Source organism: Podarcis vaucheri, assembly GCF_965113315.1.
Source record: "Podarcis vaucheri genome assembly, chromosome: 7".
NCBI classification, from domain to species: domain Eukaryota; kingdom Metazoa; phylum Chordata; class Lepidosauria; order Squamata; family Lacertidae; genus Podarcis; species Podarcis vaucheri.
This window is the reverse complement of record NC_138765.1, coordinates 55976475-55995952: the sequence shown is the minus strand read 5'-3', so window position 1 is coordinate 55995952 and position 19478 is coordinate 55976475. Positions and strand designations below refer to the sequence as shown.

General features: G+C 45.8%; 1 protein-coding gene across 1 annotated transcript in view; it reads left to right on the top strand.

Moving 5' to 3' along the window:
- Nucleotides 1-19478, top strand: part of ATP2C2 (ATPase secretory pathway Ca2+ transporting 2) — a 36955-nt gene that overhangs the window by 6362 nt on the left and 11115 nt on the right. Inside the window, exons 2-17 of the mRNA XM_082233326.1 lie at nucleotides 2332-2442; nucleotides 3519-3635; nucleotides 4814-4903; nucleotides 5336-5371; nucleotides 5463-5524; nucleotides 7191-7299; nucleotides 7985-8134; nucleotides 8893-8961; nucleotides 9075-9150; nucleotides 10038-10104; nucleotides 12853-12977; nucleotides 13610-13707; nucleotides 14511-14612; nucleotides 15588-15677; nucleotides 18064-18165; nucleotides 19270-19426. Of these exons, the coding sequence (XP_082089452.1) occupies nucleotides 2332-2442; nucleotides 3519-3635; nucleotides 4814-4903; nucleotides 5336-5371; nucleotides 5463-5524; nucleotides 7191-7299; nucleotides 7985-8134; nucleotides 8893-8961; nucleotides 9075-9150; nucleotides 10038-10104; nucleotides 12853-12977; nucleotides 13610-13707; nucleotides 14511-14612; nucleotides 15588-15677; nucleotides 18064-18165; nucleotides 19270-19426 (1561 nt within the window). The remainder of the gene's footprint in view (nucleotides 1-2331; nucleotides 2443-3518; nucleotides 3636-4813; nucleotides 4904-5335; nucleotides 5372-5462; nucleotides 5525-7190; nucleotides 7300-7984; nucleotides 8135-8892; nucleotides 8962-9074; nucleotides 9151-10037; nucleotides 10105-12852; nucleotides 12978-13609; nucleotides 13708-14510; nucleotides 14613-15587; nucleotides 15678-18063; nucleotides 18166-19269; nucleotides 19427-19478) is intronic.

Here is a 19478-nt window from a genome sequence, read left to right as displayed (position 1 = left end):
CTTTTAAAGTTTGGGGGCCATCATTGCCTCCTGTGGCAGTGAGTTCCATTGTTTAACTATGTGCTGTGTGAAGAAGTATTTTCTTCATGGCGTTATGGCCAAGACCCAAATTTCATTAAGCCATTCTTTCCAGGACAGGAATACTGTAGCTTTCCAATTTTGAGACAATGACAATTTTGTGGCTGTTAACAGCTAGATGGTAAGTTTTCTGTGGTTTTTAACTCGGCTGCCGTTGTTGTGCTGTTTTGATTGTACATCATCTTGAGACCATTGTGCAGAAGGCAATTAGTAAATTAATGCTCATGATAAACTACCCCTCAATTACCCTAGGATGGGTGGCAATGGAACAAGAACCAATTGCTCTATAACCACTTTCTGCTCCTTGGCATAGAATCTCATAATGCTAGACATCTAATGTTGGAAGATTTGGGACAGACTTTTTAAAAGTAACTTTTTCACATAAGTGCATGAAATGTGGAACTCACTGCCACAAGAGGCAGTGATAGCCACCAACTTGGATGCCTTTAAAAGAGTATTAGACTAATTCATGGAGGGGGAGGATGCTAGAAGCGGCTACTAGCAATGATGGCTGTGCTCTGCCTCAATGGTCAGTGGCAGCAATGCTTTTAAATACCAGTTGCTGGAAACTACAGGAGGGGAGAGTTTTCTTGCACTCAAATCCTGCTTGATGGTTTCCCACAGGCCCCTCGGTGGCCACTGAGAGAACAGGCAGCTGGACTAGATGGGTCATTGGTCTGATCCAGCAAGCTCCTCATATGTTTTTAATAATGATATATATATTAATCAAAATTGCCCGGTAGGCAGCAAACCATTTCAGTCCAGAAATACTAAATAGAGATACTGAGAAGCCTCCTTGGAGCAGAGACTTGGCTGGCTTTCCAGGATTAAAGCTGCTTTCCTCCCCACCCCCAGCAATCAATTTATGTCCTCCACGGGGATGTCTTTTATTTCCTGTTGATAAGGTTGTGCTCTGAAATCTAAAATAAAATAAAATGGGAAGCCAATGAAAAGAGACCAGCTTTACAATCCGTGTGTGTGTGTGTGTGCGCGCGCGCGCACGCACGCCCCTTCCAGCTATAAAAACCACTGGAATTCAGAAGTAGGAAACTTATTTGCTTATTTGCTTTAGACCTTTCTATAAAGAGTTTTTACTGTGGCACTCAAAGCGATGTGGAAAATCATGTTTTAGTGTCCCTATCCTCTTACTTTCTTCCTTTTCCCCTTGGGTTTGAAATGTTTTTCTTTCTTCTGTGCTAAGCCTTGTTTCCTTTTTAACATTTTCCTTTAACAGTATCTTAACAGTAGAGTCGAAGAGTAGGGAGCCTATGACCCTCCGGATCTTGCTGGACTACAATTCCCATCGTCCCTGATTATTGGTGGTGGATGATGGGAGTTGTAGTCCAACAACTGCCAGAGGTCCACTGGTTTCCTGCTCCTAGTGCAGTGAGTTCTATTACTGTGGCAACAAACCCTCTCCCATGTTAGAGCTCTGATGTACTGTGTGTGCCTTTTGCCCTATTCTTTCCCCTTAAGTTCCTGTGTGACCTGGTTCATTAGAGCAAATGGGGCACTGCCCCTCTTACCTTACTTGCCTGCCCAGGGATGGCACTGCTTGTCAACTTTCTCCTTCTTAGTCTCAGTTTTGTCCTTGTACAGCTGAGCAGGGAAGCAGACGATGGCAACAAAACCAGAATTAGTCTGTTATGTCCATCATTGGCTCTGACTACACTCACTTTAGGGCTCTCTGCCTTACCAGTCCCAATGAGCCACCACTGTTAGCATGGGCACTTAAACAAGATGAGCAGAACACAGAGAGAAAAGTCCTGATAACACATTACTGAGCAAAAATTGTGTCATTTGAGGAGAAATGAATGGAGGTTTTGCCTTTCTTAGTTCAAGCCTCATACATAGCAGGGAGACATTCCACCAAATACACAGAGGAAAAACTCCCTTCGGAGCCAATCGGGGCGCATGCTACCTCAGCAAACATCATGGCACTCTGTCAAGTTGCTAAGCAACACTTCCACCAACCCGCCTCTTAGCTAGTGGCCTTTAACACTAACAGAATTAACTATTAAGTTACAAACCGGATGATACCTGCTGTTGCACTTCCAACAAGCAGCATGGAAAGAAGAGCCTTAGACATGCCAGGGATCACTGGAAGTTCCAGTCAATAAGGCACATATGTGTGAACCACCGCTGAGCCCGTTTTCCACCGTCCCTCCACTTAAATTTCTGCTTAAAATGGTTGTAGACAGTCTCATCTCTTCCTCTTTCTTCACCACCCAACATTTTATTTGCATTATGTAGCCTGAAGAAGAATCTGAACTGAAGTCAGTGGAAGAAGAGAAAGAGGTTACGGCCCTCTCTCCCAAAGAGGCTTGCAAACGCCATGCAGACGAGTTGGCAAAAATGTTACAGGTAAGAGCCATAAAACCACGACAGAGACTTTTGAGAAACACTTCAGAAGAAAGAGGTGCAGGTTAGAGTCATCTTCTTGTCTCTTGTCTTGACATGTGTTCCTGAAATGATCTAATATTCACAATATTTTCACAATGCTGCCTGCCATTGGAAAAGCTGTGATGAGGATAGAGAGTGTCGGCAAACATACTTACTGTAACTGCTCAGGGTAACTGTGTCAGCAAAAGACTTCTGACAAACCTTTGCTGTTTCAACTGCATCAGAGCATCCAGACAGGTGACAGTTTCTGCAGGAGGGGGTTGCATGGGAGTCATTGGCCCCATTTATTTATTTTTACAATTGGCATGAATTAACTAGGAAAAGTCAATGGAGTTGTTGTTGTTATTTACTAGTGGGGAGCACCCAGTGCTATCCTGGAATATGTAGAAACCAGCAAATATAGTGTTGGTTGTGAGCTTGGACCCAATCACTCCAAAAATGGGCAAAGTCCTGTTGCGGTCTGCCATCTTGATTCAAAATGGCGGCCAGCAGCCAAACATCAACAATGACTGCCGCCTCCACGCCAGGAACCCTTGTATTAAAATTGGTGACAACATATTTGAGAGGCAAACAAACCTACAGAGCAGGCAGACAGACGGATGGACAGACAAACCACTTTCCAAAATATATAGTAGAGTATTACATTTATATCTCACCTGTCCTTCAAGGAGTTCAAGGTGACATTTGTTAGCTCTCTCCTTCCCTACTAGCCACACAAAATCAAATCCCTAAATGGGTAGATTATGCTGGTATTATGAACCCAGCAACTCCCAGCAGTATGGGGCTTCCTAGTTATGGAGCAGATGTGTTTGGATATGTCCCTTGTCTCTGAGGGAACCTAAAGAGTGCTGAGGGGTGTGTGTTTGTGTGTGACAGAGAGAGAGAAAGAGAAAGTGGTTGGCAGAGGAAGAAGGGAGAAAGAGGGTGCCCCACCCATCGCCATCATGCACTCCCCAACATATTACCAAAGGGAACTTTAAAAAGATTCCCCACCTTTATGCTGTTTTTTTTAAAAAAATATGCTGTCATCTCTTCAGGTCAATATACAGAAGGGACTGTCTGAAGTGTCAGTGCTGCACCGAAGGATCAAGCATGGCTGGAATGAATTTGTAATAGATAATACGCAGCCAGTGTGGAAGAAATATCTAGACCAGGTAAAGAACAGGGATGCTAGTGGCAAAGGGTTTTGTGGATCATTGGATAGCAGGGTGTATGTACCCTGTCTCTTTCTCCAGGGTTATGTTGGGTAACAACATTCAGTTTAAAACAAATATGTACATCTGGCATAGGAATGGGTGTGTATACACATACACAATTACCAGGACATTTTCCTGCTCAAGTTCCCTTCAAATAGTACGAGATGCTAATCTAACCAGCCTAGACGTTTGTTTGACACTTTCTTCAAGACCTTCCATGATTAATGTAGCCTTCAGATCAGTGGAGGCTGGTCCATTAGGGCACTCTGGACATCGCCCCACCAGCCTTGGCCTGCCTTCAGCCAGCCTCCACCTGCCTGCCTCCTGACTTACAACCAGTCCATGTTGCTGCCTATTGGATCCTTCTCCTTAGTCTCAGTATTGCCATGAAAGAACTTAGCAGGGAGGAGATGGGGACAAAGCTGGAATTAGTTGGCTCTGCCTGTCTTTGATTCTGGTGCCCCCTACTGCTGACCTCCTGCCCCAGGAAAGCGACGGAGCTTAGCTACACTCCCCATTCACTGAGCTCTAGCCACCCGCCAGCTGCTGTCTCTTGCATCCAGGCACTGTCCCCTGACCCACAAGTCAGTGCCCCTCACCTTTGATGCTCTGGGGACATGCCAGTGGTCAGAAAGTGTCTCTAGGGCAGGGACGACAAAGCCTTTTCAGCCTGAGGCCTACATTCTCTTCCAGGAGCTGCAGAGCAGTGGTGGGCGGGGCCAGAGGCACAAGTGGGTGGAGCAAAAAAAAATCAAATGTTTACCTTTGTACAATAGGCTAGATTCTATTCACAGGTATGTATCCCCCTCTATCCTTCATACAGACAAGGAAGAGGCATTATCTGAGTTCAATGGGGTCATTCTAGTCAGTCAAAAGCATTCCAGGAGGGTGCAAAGCCAGTGCAGTGAGGGGTGTGGCCTGTGGAGAGTTCTGAGGGCCAGATAGAGAGAGTTGGAGAGCCCTATCTCACCCCAGGCTTGAGGTTCCTTGCTCAAGCATAAAGTGAAACTGCCTGGATCAAGCAGAGATTATTAGTTCTGGGCATGTGTGTGACAACGTTACTCGCACTGTGAATGGCAAAAAACAAACAAACCCTACTTCAGTCAAAGGAATTTCTCCTTCTTCTTTCCTTTTAGTTTAAGAACCCCCTGATCCTTTTGCTGCTGGCCTCCGCTTTAGTAAGTGTGGTCACTAAAGAATACGAAGATGCCGTGAGTATTGCAATGGTACGTGATCTGTTTTCTTTGAAGTCCTCATTCTTGGAGACATCAGAACTAGGGGACTATTTTCAACTGTACTGAATAGGGAGAAGAAAGGGGGGATCAGGCTTCTAGGGGGTGAAGAGAACCACTCATCAACTGATTTCTCTAGGTGAGGGGTGGGGTACCTTTTGGGGGTAAAGGGTCCCGCTAGACGACTGTGGGGGGTTGCAATCCCCCTCCAAACTTACACCCTTAATAAACACAGTCGCTTTCTCTTAAGCACACACAGTTATTTCCCTTAAAATCTTAGTAATTCTGCTCAAGTTTCACATTTTTACTTGTTTGTTTTCCACTTGTCCGGTTTCCATGTAAGCCTGAAATAAATATCCATTCTCCATTGGCATGTGACGTTATACTGTCTTTGTTGATCCACCCCCATTTTTATTTTATTTTTAGGCTGTCATCATCGTGGTGACTGTGGCCTTCATCCAGGTACATCCTTTTCTGGTAACTGACCATTGTGGGTTCTCACCCATTCAGACAAAAAACGTGCCCTGACATCGATGTGCTTCTTTTCTCGCAGGAGCACCGCTCTGAGAAATCTCTGGAGGAACTCAACAAGTTAGTCCCGCCAGAGTGTAACTGGTAAGCCTTGTAAAACATCCACACACTTTAAACCTTTGGTGTAGTGCCTGCCAGATGCCTTCTTCGTGCATGTATGGAGGCACAAAATGCTTGTGTGCGTTTGAGGGGTGATGGTTACAATTGGAAGGGTGGCAGGAGAACCCCTACCTCTGCCCTAGTACCCTGCCCCCCCCAAACCTGGAGCTGATACTCACACTTCCCATTCACAACTGTGCAGTTTAGCCTCCCTGCTATAGAACAGCCTCCTGCCAGCCTAGCAGTTTGAAAGCACATCAAAGTGCAAGTAGATTAATAGGTACCGCTTCGGTGGGAAGGTAAATGGCATGTCCATGCGCTGCTCTGGTTCTCCAGAAGCAGCTTAGTCATGCTGGCCACATGACCCAGAAGCTATACGCTGGCTCCCTTGGCCAATAAAGCGAGATGAGCACTGCAACCCCAGAGTCGGCTATGACTGGACCTAATGGACAGGGGTCCCTTTACCTTTTACTATAGAACAGCAGATCAGGGCTTAAGAGGACTGTGTGTGTGTGTGTGTGTGTGTGTGTGTGTGTGCGCACACACACACACACACACACATGCTCAGGGTAAACCAGTGTATTTACAAATGATTAAAATATACTTTATTTGCCTACTGGTCACTTATGCTTTATTTTACCGACCTGAACTGTGTGTGTTGAAATGTTCAGTTCTAGGACTGATGTTCATTTCCTTCTTCACCAGAAGGACAAATACCTGCTCCAGCCTTGCCAAAGCAAATATGTAATACCTTTTATGGTTTTAATTATTATGTCCAGAAGGGTGGCCTATTTGTCTTTCAAGGTCAGAGAACGCTTTGATCATTTCCCCCACTTTCCCTTGTTCCTTCCACACCCAGGGACACCTTGTAGAAAAAAAGGCAAGTGCTTTTGGTATGATGTTGCGTTCCAAGTCACCAAACGTGATTTTATCACAGTGGCAGGGAACGCTTTTTCAACCCAGGGGCTGCCTCAGCAAACATCTTGGGGCCACATGCCATTGGTGGGTGGGGCCAAAAGCAAAAGTGGGTGGAGCAACAAATGTTTTAACAGATCTGAACAGTCTGCAACTGTATTGGAACTATTTTTAACCGTTTTCATATGTGGAATGGTTTTTTAATGTTTATGATGATGATGATGATGATGATGATGATGATGATGTTAAATAAATTTGTAGACCTGCTTCATAGCCTAAAGCCATCAAAGTGGCCTACTAGATAAAAAACAGAATAAAACACAAAAAGACAAGTTTAAACACAATGAAATCATTTCAGCAAACTCTAAAAACAATAGAAACATATTTGTAAATTCTAAAAACAGCAACGCAATATACTACGTTATCTGTCTCATTGTCCACTATTTAACATAAGTTACATAAGTTATGTAACTTGTTGCATTACATACGTTCATTTCAATGTCGACTCCAAAGCAATGTTTAAAAACACCATTAGTTACATGTTGTTTGTGAACTTAAAAGCAACTTACTTGACTGATTTCCGTTCCTGACTACAGACAAACATACAAACGGTAGCAATTTCTGCTTCCTCTTCTGCTGCCATTGGAGTGCATCTTCCCCACAACCCTTTTGGCAGCTCTGCTTTGCTTATACAGTGCCATTTCTTTGTGTTTATCTCTTTGTGGGGGGATACTAGCATGAGAGAGGGGAAACTGCAGCATCTTCTTGCTCGAGAGCTTGTTCCTGGAGACATTGTGTGCCTTTCTATGGGAGACAGGGTTCCTGCAGACGTCAGACTCGTAGAGGTAAGAGATGGATGATGGAACAGTACCATGTGCATTCCATAACTGGGTGCTCCCATTACAAAACTCGGTGTAAAATTCAACAAGCCATCTTGTGATTCAGTTTTTATGCTTCTGAAACATTGACAGAGGACAAGTGCATGGACCCTCGCAAAACCCACCTATTTCCACTCATACCTGCCCGCACACTTTGAGCACCTCCCGAAGCTCTTCTCTGCTTGACCCTGTCATTGGAGGTGCAGTGACTGGCAACCAGAGACAGGACCTTCTTTGTGGTGGGACCCAGATTGCAGAATGCTCTCCCCAGAGAATCTCGCCTGGTACTTGCTCTGTGCTAGGCAAAGCCCTCCCCCCCCCCGCTTAATGATGCTCATTAGGTGTGTTGAGAAAACTCGATGAAAAAGATGCAAATGTGTGTTTGATGACATCAAGACAATTTTTGCGGGGTGTTTTTGTAGCATGGAATCACGTGACTGCTTTTCGGGGGGGCAGCGTTCTATTGATGCTTGCATGGGGGGTGGATATGCAAAAATAACTGGAAACCGTGCCAATCTGCACATGCTCCAGTTCCAGAATTAACTGTATCAAATCTCCAAGTTAAACCTTAATGAATAAAGAATGGGAGTGTAGCACCAAAACAGGAAAGGGATGGAATTCATGGAAGTCCATTTATCCACTGTTTTGTCAGGTTACAGATCTCTTAGTGGACGAATCCAGTTTCACGGGGGAAGCAGAGCCCTGCAGCAAGAATGATGGCATCTTAGCAGAAGCTGGAGACCTGATGACCCTCACCAATGTCGCATTCATGGGAACTCTAGTACGATACGGCAAAGGAAAAGTGAGTGGTAAATAACCTCCTTTTGTTAGCTGTAAGTAGCCCATCATTAGGCAATTATTCATAAGCTGTGTGCTCCTGATTTTTTCCATGCAGTTACAATCCGACACTTTTTGAATGTCGCTTTGCACACACAAAAACAACAAATTCAAGACGTGCCCACAACAAAGGAAGTCATGTGACATGAGAATACTGGCCCACCTGTCAAAGTAGCCCATTAGGGGTTGACTGTTCACCTATATGGCAAATATCAGCTTTGCGGAGCTGTTTAAGGCCACATTCATAACATACATTTAAAGCGATATGATACCACTTTAAACAATCATGGCTTCACACAAAGAGGAGCTGCAGTTTGTTAAGGGTGCTGAGAGTTGTTTGGAGACCCCCTATTCCCCACCCCTACAGAACTGCAAGCCCACTTCACAAGGAACTCTGGGAAATAGCAGTTCTGGGAGGGGAATAGGGACTTCCTCACCCAGACTTCCTCTTTAACTATTAAGGAGCTATCATCACTTGAAAGCTACAGATCATCTTCCTGACTTTGCATCTCTTGTAATGGGAAGGAGGTGTGTGTGTAGTAAACCAAGCTTTAACTATGGTTTATTGACTGTGGTTAACATAAATCATGGCTTGGCATTATGTACAAACCAGGTCGTTGAGTCTCCAGCTGTCATTCAGTGGAAAGTTTTTCAACTCTGGGGAATACCATCAAAATCTAAGGAAAAAGGCAACTTATTCTTTGCATTCTTCTGCTTGTTCAGGGCATTGTCATTGGAACAGGTGAAAACTCGCAGTTTGGGGAGGTATTCAAAATGATGCAAGAAGAAGAGGTGAGAAGGGGTCCGGGGGAAAGTGGACCAAGTTCTTAGTAGGGGAACATCCATAAGGTTCTATTTCAGGAGGGTTTTTCTTTCTTCCCTTTGCTGTCAATTTATGCATCAAGACCCCCAAGACTCCACTGCAGAAAAACATGGACAAACTGGGGAAACAGCTTACTCTCATTTCATTTGGCATCATTGGTGAGTTTTCTGAAATACTTTATTCCTCCCCCCCCCCCCTTAATGACCTACCGCATGTTTTAAGAACTAGCTCCTGCTTATCATAAGGGACCATCATTTTGGGAGAGACTCGCTATGTGTGTAGCAGGGACAGGGAAGCAATTTGGCTCAGATCAGATTTCAAGGCAAAGTTACTTAATCTGTGCAACATGCAAACTGAAACACAGCTGTCCTTCAAAACTCACAGCTCTCTGAAATTTGCAGTGCAGTTCTCTAGCCAAGTCATGCATACAAAAATGCAGTTACGAGGGCAAATTATCCATATGATGGTGATGAAATAACATGGTTTTAAAATTATTATTTCAGTGAAATTGCTTGCAAAGGTACGTACCTTAGGCAAAATTGCATTTTAAAATGTGTACGTGAAGAGAGATTTGCGCCACAGTGCTGAGGACTTTAGAAACAAAGAAGCCCCAAACCGGTGCAGAAATGTGGAGAACCAAAATTAAGGCTGAAAAAAATGAGAAAAAAACAAAACGGACAGTTTCACCCATCCCTAGAGTATAGATTTGTACAGTGGAAGCCTAGAGTTACGCTGATCAAATGTGACTGACCTGAGGTCCCAACACACTAACCCAGGGTTTCCCAAACTTTGGTCTCCAGCTGTTTTTGGACTACAACTCCCATCTAGCATGACCAGTGGTCAGGGATGATGGGAACTGTAGTCCTAAAACAGCTGGAGACCCAAGTTTGGGAAACCCTTCTCTAACCACTACACCACATTGACCTTAGTTTGTACCCTCCTCCTTGTGCATACTTTGAGTATTTTCATGTTCACGTACACACCTGACCATGCCTATGGTGCCATCAAGATAGCTTCTGTGTTTTCCTCTCCCCTCTCCTGCAAGGTTTACTTATGCTGATTGGCTGGCTGCAGGGGAAGCATCTTCTTGGCATGTTCACCATTGGAGTGAGGTAAGAGCTGGAAGGACATTTTATTGTCACAGTAGAAGAACAGAACAGAATGCAAACATGCTGATCAAAAACATTCTGTGTGTATATTTCCTGCCTATCTCTAGATTGAGCAGGGGTGGGGAGCCTTAGGATCTGGGGGCCAACTGTGGCTCTGCAGGCTTCACTATCTGGCTCAAGGATCCCTCCTTGGCCCTGCTTCACACCCTCCTTGAGAGTTTTTGCCTGGCTGGAATGTGCCCTTGAACTAGGCCTCTTGCTTCTCTGACTGGAGGATAGAGAGGGATGAGTGTAGAAACTACCCTAGAAATTACATTCATTTTTCCACCTGCATTTCCTTCTGGCCCTGCTTGTCCCTTGCATATGACCCATGGAAAGTTGCCCAGAATAGAATTTGGCCCTTCAGTTGAAAAATGTTCCCCAACTCTGCGCTAGATAGGTAGACGGGTAGACAGATAGACACACTATATTTCCTTTTTATTTAAATGACTTTTGATTATGTTGTACAAAGGGTAACAGTGGTGGATTCTGGAAAGAGATTAGTTTGTAATCAGAGCCCTCTCCAGGTGTTTAGGAGAACATGTGAGGACTCAAACTGTGGAGGGGGCATTGCCCCATTCCCTACCCCTTAAATTCTGCTGCCTGAGGTGGCTCCTTCAATCTGTCACATGGACAGGCCAGCCCCATAAGACAGCCAGTTTAGTAACCCAAGGAGCCCATCTTCTAGCTGCTCAGGCCTCTGAACAAGGGTGTTGAGGGGCTGTAGGCCAGCAGGAAGGCCCCTGATCTGAATGGAGGAAGCCTCAAACTCTGAACAGCAAATCTCCCCACTATACACTTGCGGAGGAAAGGGCGGGCAGGGAGCGCACTGCCCCTAGCACCATCAGGGAGGGGGGTACCATCGCGGTCACACACCCTGGACATGCACCACACACCTTCCCACCATGCTGGGCACCAGGCCCCCGCAGAACGCATGCTACATCCCTGCGGGCAGCGTACCACACCCCTGGGATACGCGTCATCCCCCCGGGATGTGCACCAGCCATGCCCCCACCTGCTCTCCACCCCTGGTGTCGGAGCATGCAGCTTCACCACTGCCACTGCCCTAAAAGAAAAAAAATCCATTCCACATAATGCTTTGGAAGCTCCCCAACAGGGTGTTTGAACTATCAGAATCTGATGCAACCATTTTTGTCAGCTGCAGTGAAGAGAGAGCTCTTCAAGCAGGACAAATGGTAGCACCAGAACCCAAGGGTTTAATACCTGTAGGTGGTGAGCTTCATAAGCACTTGGGCATGTGCTGATGACGGGATGGGTGGACACAGCATCCCCACCCTTCCCCACCAATATACCTGCCACGAAACATTTGCTTCTCTCTGTACAAATATTAACCTTGCTGGCCATATCTCCCTTGTTGTTTAAAGGCTGGCATTGTACATCCTTATAGTTTGCATGGCAGGCTGCCTTCTTATAAAATGACATGTGCCATCTGTTCACGTATCTGGAAAAGGGATCCCTTGGCACCAGAGGATTGTAATGTTCGGATTACTGCCCAGCGGCACGATAAAAGCAACGTGTGGCAAAGTCGCTATAGATAAAGAGAAAATGGTTGAGGACTTGGAAGGGGAAAGTTTTAGGCTAGGTATCGCAGCAGAAACAAGGCAGGCAAGTGTCAATGGAGGGCAGATGCTGTTGAATAAAAGTAACACTAAAGTGGACCAGCCAGAGTTGTCTTCTTTTCCTGCACAGTCCCTCTGTCCCTTAAGGGCTATGAATGTTGCCTTGTTCTGTATTCTCTTGTTCACCAATATTTGCACCTGAAGCATAGATCAGGGCTTTGTTACTGGTGGCACACAGGCTGCAGAGCTCTCCACCAGCAGACCATCTGGCCCCTACACTTCTGTGTTTTGATGGCAGGCAGAAAAGTATTTTCATACTAGACCAGGGATGAGGAACCTCCAGCTTGTGAGCCAAATCTGACTGGCTAGACCCAGGAATCCAGACCCTGGTGCTTTTTGGAGGTTATGCCTCGTTCTCTGCACTGACTGACTGATGTCTCACTTGCTCTGTTCACAATTGCCAGAGCAGGCAAAGCAAAGTGTACTGAGTTAGTGTGTGAGAGAGAGAGTGGGGGGGGGAGGTCCCCCACCCCTATAGTGGAAAACCTTTCCTTCCTCTGTTATGTATAAAAAAAAGTTCAGGGTCGTACAATACAATGGATTGGCCAGAGATTTACGACAGAAAAAGAGAGAGTACTTCAGAGTCAACATACAAAGAAATTGGACCAATTGGTTTAGCCCAAATGAGGCTTTGCATTCTGCATTCTGCAAAGCTGGCACCAGACTGCAAACAGCCCTGCCTCCGATGGCCGTCTGCAAAGCTCCACTGGGCATAGGAACAAAGGAAGCAACCTTCCACGTAGAGTCAGATGATTGCTCCACTGAGCTCAGTGTATTGTCCACACTGACTGACAGTGGCTCTCCAGGGTGTCAGACAGGGGCCTTTCCCAGCCTTACTTTGAGATGCCAGGGACTGGACGTGGGGCCTTCTGCAGATGCATTACTGTCCTTCCTGCAATTGACCCTGAAGCTCAAGTGTTGAAAGAGACATCCAGGGCCCATGAAAAGGCAGGTCTTAATGTGTTTCAGCATCAGGGCCCTGGAGCAAGTTGATGCTTGCATATACTTCCTTACAGGAGTTAGTGAGGATGGTGGTGTGTAACACCAGTGGTAAATGATTCTGTGTGTGCAGCTTAGCGGTGGCTGCAATCCCAGAGGGCCTCCCCATCGTGGTCACGGTGACCTTAGTCCTGGGCGTCTTGAGGATGGCCAAGAAACGAGTCATTGTGAAGAAGCTGCCAATTGTAGAAACTCTAGGTAAGAGCACCATGCGCATGAAGGCGGGTCATGGGGTGGGTGTTAGCAAAACTGGATTTGCTAACTCTGTGGCTGATTCCACTGTCATTCTTTCCACCCGTTCATTTAATGTGAGGGAGGCATTTCCCTCACTCTCTCATAATACTAGAACTTTGGGTGTTCTAATGAAGCTGAATGTTGGAATATTCAGAGCAGACAAAAGAAAAGACTTCTGCACATAGCACATAGTTAAACTGTGGAATTCAGTCCCATAAAAGGCAATGGTGGCCATCAGTTTGGATGGCTTTAGAAGAGCATTAGATAATTTCATGGAGGATAAGGCTACCAATGGCTACTAAGTATGGTGGTTCTACCTCCACTGTTGGAAGCAGTGTATGCTCTAGATTCCAGTTTTCAGGTTATCAGGGGTGCAGGGGGTGTTGTGGCACTCAGATCCTGCTTGCAGGCTTCCCATGGTCATCTGATGTTGGGGTAGATTGGTCTTTCGTCTAATCCAGCAGGTCTCTTCTTAGGTTCTTATCCAGCACATGTGAATGCTTAGCAGCACACACACGCACACGCACACACACACACACACACACACATGCCTGTGAGCGCAACCTCTGTTCTGACAAATCCTCTCTTCTCCTCAGGCTGTTGCAATGTTATCTGCTCTGATAAGACCGGGACCTTGACAGCCAATGAAATGACTGTCACTCAGCTCGTCACCTCAGATGGATTCAAGGCAGAGGTACAGTCAGCGGTTTGGACAAAGCTGTCAGTTGTAATACAAGACAACTCTGAACCTATAAGCCTCTTTGGTTGATAGCACTCTGATCTTGTCTTTTTATAAGATGACAAGGGTAGTGATGTGCTTTTAAATGGTTTCAGTGCTGTTTTAAGTAGGGTTACTTATTTGTTTTTGGTTGCTTTTTTTAAGAAAATACTTTCATTTGTCATGTGTTTTCAGTTGCCTATGATTTATGCTGTGAAATGTCTTGGGTCCTGCAATGAGGAGAGAGGCAGAATATAAAATAAATAAAATGAATATTAATCTGATTTATTTGTTGCCTGGTTCAAAACATCTCTAGTAACTGACATACATAATTTAAAACAACTGTCAAGCTTAATAATAAAGCAACAATGCGCGCGCGCCCCCCGCGCCAAAAAAATGTAGCACAGAAAGAGCAATGAGCATCATAATAATAATCTACTCTCAAATGCTTGAGGGAACAATCATGCCTTAAAATGGCACCCAAAGGATGTTAATGTCAGTACCAGATCGGCCTTGATAAGGAAAGTATTCCATAGATGGGGAGCCCAAAACTGGAAGAAAAAACCCCTCTCCCTTATTATCACTCATAAACCCATAATTTCACTTCCAGTGGACTACTGATTCACTTTGCCAATTAACTTCAATCCATAAATGCCACTTTCCTTAACAAGATATCTGTGTCTCCAAATGTACACTCCTCTTTCCAACATTAAATAATGTCAGCTGGCCATAGAGTTGGATGTCCTCTGCAGGTGTCTTCTGGATTTCTGTTCTTCCAGGTGAGCGGAGTTGGGTACAACAGAGAAGGAGATGTGTGTCTCTTACCCTCCAGAGAAGTCATCAAAGAATTTTCAAACATCTCTGTGGGGAAATTAGTGGAGGTAAGTTATTTGCCTGGGTTATTATTATTTCGTAGGAGGAGCAGAGTAGACATGATGGGCTAAACAACCAATGTGATAAGACTTCCGGTGTTGATGGAACGGGGTGGGCAACCTTTTGACTGCTAAGGGCAATCATGCCTCAGCAATAAATGGGGTGGAGGGTGCGTATTGGCAAGCAGTGGGGCTGAACCAGTGGTAGGTGGGAGTCAGACTAGGTAGGACCACCCCTTCTCTCTCTCTCTCTCTCTGACTCCCCTTTCTCTCCCTACCCACTGAGCTGATACAGAACAGACAGATCACTCCTGGCAGATGTCTAACCTGATCACTTGCAGAGGACTTTGGAATTTAAGCCAAGGGTCCAAAGGTTTCCTACCCCGGCCCAAAAGATGGCACCACAGACTTCAATCCTTGCTTGTGTTGCACGCCACCCCAATCTCCGAACGATGAGAGATTGTGGGAGTTCCAGGTGCTTATCCAGGGTTTGTGTTTCTTTTGAAATGAGGCATAGTGGAGACTGGGGTGTCTTTATTAAATGTGGATTATTTGTACATATATACCACCTGAGTAAATGCTGGAGGGGTTCACAGCATTAACACCCCAAGAGGGCCTTGCTTCCTCCCATAGCCAGTGTCTTAGATTCTAACAGAATCTCTCTTTCCCTCTCTCAGGCTTGCTGTTTTTCTTCTAGCTCACATCACTCCAAACTCTCTGCTCTCAACTCTGTCTTTGTCTTTCTAACTACCCACGAATGGGGGGGGGACACCCATTACCATCTCACATAGATCCACTTCCTTTGTTCCTTTAATGGCCCATCACCCAGGCAGGCTATCAGTCTGCCTTACAACACTTGCTGGAGCCACTTCATCACAATTCATCACACTTGCAACCGAGCAATCTCTGAGCCCAGGGCTTAAGCATAACAGTCATTTGATTCATTTGCCGAGCAAATGTCACAAAGAAGCAAATCTCTTTCAGGCTGGCTGTGTTGCCAACAATGCAATCATCAGGAAGACGACTGTGATGGGGCAGCCAACTGAAGGGGCCCTGATAGCCCTGGCAATGAAGGTAGGGTGGCTGTTGCAAGCCCCGGGTGCTTATTAAGTTTTAGATTTAATCGGCTCAGTTTAATTTGTAATGGCTTAGCAAGGTTGCCAAAAAATGAAGGTAGGATTTAGTCTTCAGCTGATCCGGTAAGGTATCTTACCATGGTTGCCAAAAATGAGAGAGAGAATTTAGCATTCAGCTGATCTGCCCATTTATCAACGGCAGAATTGAAACAGAATTATAGTATTATAAACTCAAGGCAGCCAGAGAGCAACCTGACTTAGTGATCTTGGCAGTGATCCTCAAAACTCAATAAGTGTAAGGAAACTTGCCCAGTGGAAATAAGTGTATAAGTGTATAAGACTAGGTTTTTTTCCTAAAAGATAATGTCAAAAATTAGGGGGCATCTTATACTCTCAGCCATCTTCCACCATTTTCTTCAATCTGAGTCCCCCAAAATAAAAGGTAAAGGTAAAGAGACCTCTGACAGTTAAGTCCAGTCACGGATGACTCTGGGGTTGCAGCGCTCATCTCGCTTTACTGGCTGAGGGAGCCGACGTTTGTCTGCAGACAGTTTTTCAGGGTCATGTGGCCAGTATGACTAAGCCGCTTCTGGCAAACCAGAGCAGTGCACAGAAACACCGTTTACCTTCCTTCCGGAGCGGTACCTATTTACTTGCACTTTGATGTGCTTTCGAACTGCTAGGTTGGCAGGAGCAGGGACCGAGCAATGGGAGCTCACCCTGTTGCAGGGATTCGAACCGCTGACCTTCCGATCGGCAAGCCCTAGGCTCTGTGGTTTAGACCACAGCGCCACCCGCGTCCCCCAAAATAGGGGGTGTCTTATACATGGGGCCATCTTATAGACACAAAAATACAGTATTCTACCCACCTTCTTGGACCATGTCGCACAGTAAAAATGGTTTCCCTTCATCTCCTTGATATAGGTGTTGCATTGGGCAAGCTGGTATCCTTAGGGACACTCCTTTGTTAAGTGGAAGAGTGACTGATAGCCTGGGATGGTTGGGTGGTGGCAGTGGTGTAGCTAGCTGCTCAGGCGCCTGGGGTGGTGTGCATGCCCTGCACCCAGGGGTGGGGTACACCGCCCATGGGACGGAGCAAGCCAGAGCAGGGTGTACTGCATGGAGCCTTGCTACCGCCTCCCCCTCAGCTCGGCAGGCAGATGCAAACCCCACTCTGCTGTTTTCAGGCAGCACAGAGCCTGTAGGCATCCAAGCCACTGTGTCACTCCTAGGACAGACACATGACTCGGGCACATTGCAGGCCCCGTGGTGCCGCCCCCATTGTGTGGCGCCCAGTGCCCCCCATCTCCCCTAGCTACACCTCTGAGTGGTGGTTCAATCAATGGGTTACGAGATGCACTCTTGAAAGCTGGAGATCCCTCTAGAGTGTTTTGAAGGAAACAGATGGGGAGGATACCTCCGTCCCATGGAGGAAGTTGCCCCAAGCCTCTGTATCTGTCCCTTGGCTCAGTCTGGGCCAACCAGATTTGTATGGGAAGCCTGAAAACAGGGACTGAGCGCAACAGCAGCTTTCTCCACTTACAACTCCCAGAACCTGGGGTTGATGCCTCCAACAGTGGAAGTAGAAGACAGCCGTTGTTGAGGGCCAAATGTTTGCCATCCCTGTTCATTTGTAATAAAGCAAATATTGCAAGGTCACCAAAAGCTTCCAATGACCCCTCTCTGGAAAGGAAAGGGGAAAAACAAGTCATGATGTCCTGAGAACTTCTTAAAGGTAAAGGTAAAGGACCATTAGGTCCAGTCGACTCTGGGGTTGTGGCGCTCATCTCGCCTTATTAGCCGAGGGAGCCAGCATACAGCTTCCAGGTCATGTGGCCAGCATGACTAAGCCGCTTCTGGCGAACCAGAGCAGCTCACGGAAACGCCGTTTACCTTCTTGCCAGAGTGGTACCTATTTATCTACTTGCACTTTGACGTGCTTTTGAACTCCTAGGTTGGCAGGAGCTGGGACAGAGCAACAGGAGCTCACCCTGTTGTGGGGATTCAAACCGCTGACCTTCCGATTGGCAAGCCCAAGAGGCTTGGTGGTTTAGACCACAGCGCCACCCGCTTCTTACCATGTGGCAAATGGGAAGCATGCAACTGTATTTAAATATTGCCTGAGTCACACTTCAAAAACATCAGAACTTGGAAGCCCAAGATGCTGCCTTAAACCAAGTAAAACCATTGCACCCATCTAGCTCAGTATTGTCTGCACTGGCTGGCAGCAGCTCTTCAGGGTTTCAACAAGCATTTTGTCATTAACGTTCAGCATATTTAAAATTGAATGGTAGCCATTCCTTTTGAGCTCTACCGCTCCTGTATGTATAGAATTATTAAGTGCTAAAGTCCTGGTCCTCTCTCTCCATGCCCCCCCTTTTTAGATGGAACTGAGTGATATAAAAGACATCTATATAAGGAAGAAGGAGATCCCATTTAGCTCAGAGCAGAAATGGATGGCAGTCAAATGTGCTCTGAAAAACCAGGTAAAAAGCAAGCAACTTGTTTTTTGTTGTCTGTGATCATTTTTAGAAAAAGAAAAAGAATAATGACACGCCACTGGAATCAAGTTGTGATCAGTCAGTACACATTACATTTTTATCCCACTTTCTCTCCCTCATTCACTCACCCCAGTTTTACTCTCACAAGAAGCCTGTGAAGGTGCTTAGACTCAGAGAAATTGGAGTACCTGTCCCAAGATTACCCATCATAAGGCTGAGAGTGGATTTGAACCTATGTGTCTCTTCCATCCAAGTCCAGCATTCTAATCATACATGGTGTGGTGTTGATGGTTGGAAATCATCAACCTGTCTGATTTTGTGTGTGTTATGTCACTCCTAAAAACTCCATAAACATTTTTGCAATAGGTGCAACAGACCAGATTCACATCAGGCATTTAAAGCACTATGATACAAAGAATTCTGGGAGTTGTGCCTCATTAAGGGTGCTGAGAGCTGTTAAAATACCCCTCACAGAGCTACAATTTCCAGAGTTCCTTGCTAAGAGGGATTGATTGTTAAACCACTCGGCAGACTGTAGCTCTGAAAGGGGAATATGTAGATCATGGGTTGGCAAACTAAGGCCCGGGGGTCGGATCTGGCCCAATTGCCTTCTAAATCCGGCCCACAGATGGTCTGGGAATCAGCATGTTTTTATATGAGTAGAATGTGTCCTTTTATTTAAAATGCATCTCCGGGTTATTTGTGGAGCCTGCCTGGTGTTTTTACATGAGTAGAATGTGTCCTTTTATTTAAAATGCACCTCTAGGTTATTTGTGGGACATAGGAATTTGTTCATTTTTTTCCTGCAAAATATAGTCTGGCCCCCCACAAGGTTTGAGGGACAGTGGACCGGCCCCCTGCTGAAAAAGTTTGCTGACCCCTGATGTAGATCTAGAAAATGGTAGAACTAGGCAAAACACAACACAGAGAGATTTGTTGTGATGAGTTCCAGAAAGATCTCTCTCTCTCTCTCTCTCTGCCCTAACCTGAAGGTGCTGAGGACTGAACTCAGGACTTTCTGCATGCAAAGAAGATGCTCTACCACTAGGCTATGGCCCTTCCTCAATTGTTCTTTTCCTCATTTCATAGGGTCAAGAAGAAGTCTACTTTATGAAGGGGGCCTTTGAAGAAGTGATGCAGCATTGCACCATGTATAACAGTGGTGGTATCTCCCTCCCAATGACACCGCAGCAGAAGTCCGTCTATGTTCAGGAAGAGAAGCACATGGGATCACTTGGCCTGAGGGGTCAGTTTATGGCTGTACCTCATCCCACCCCTATGCTTGCTTGAGTCTTGTG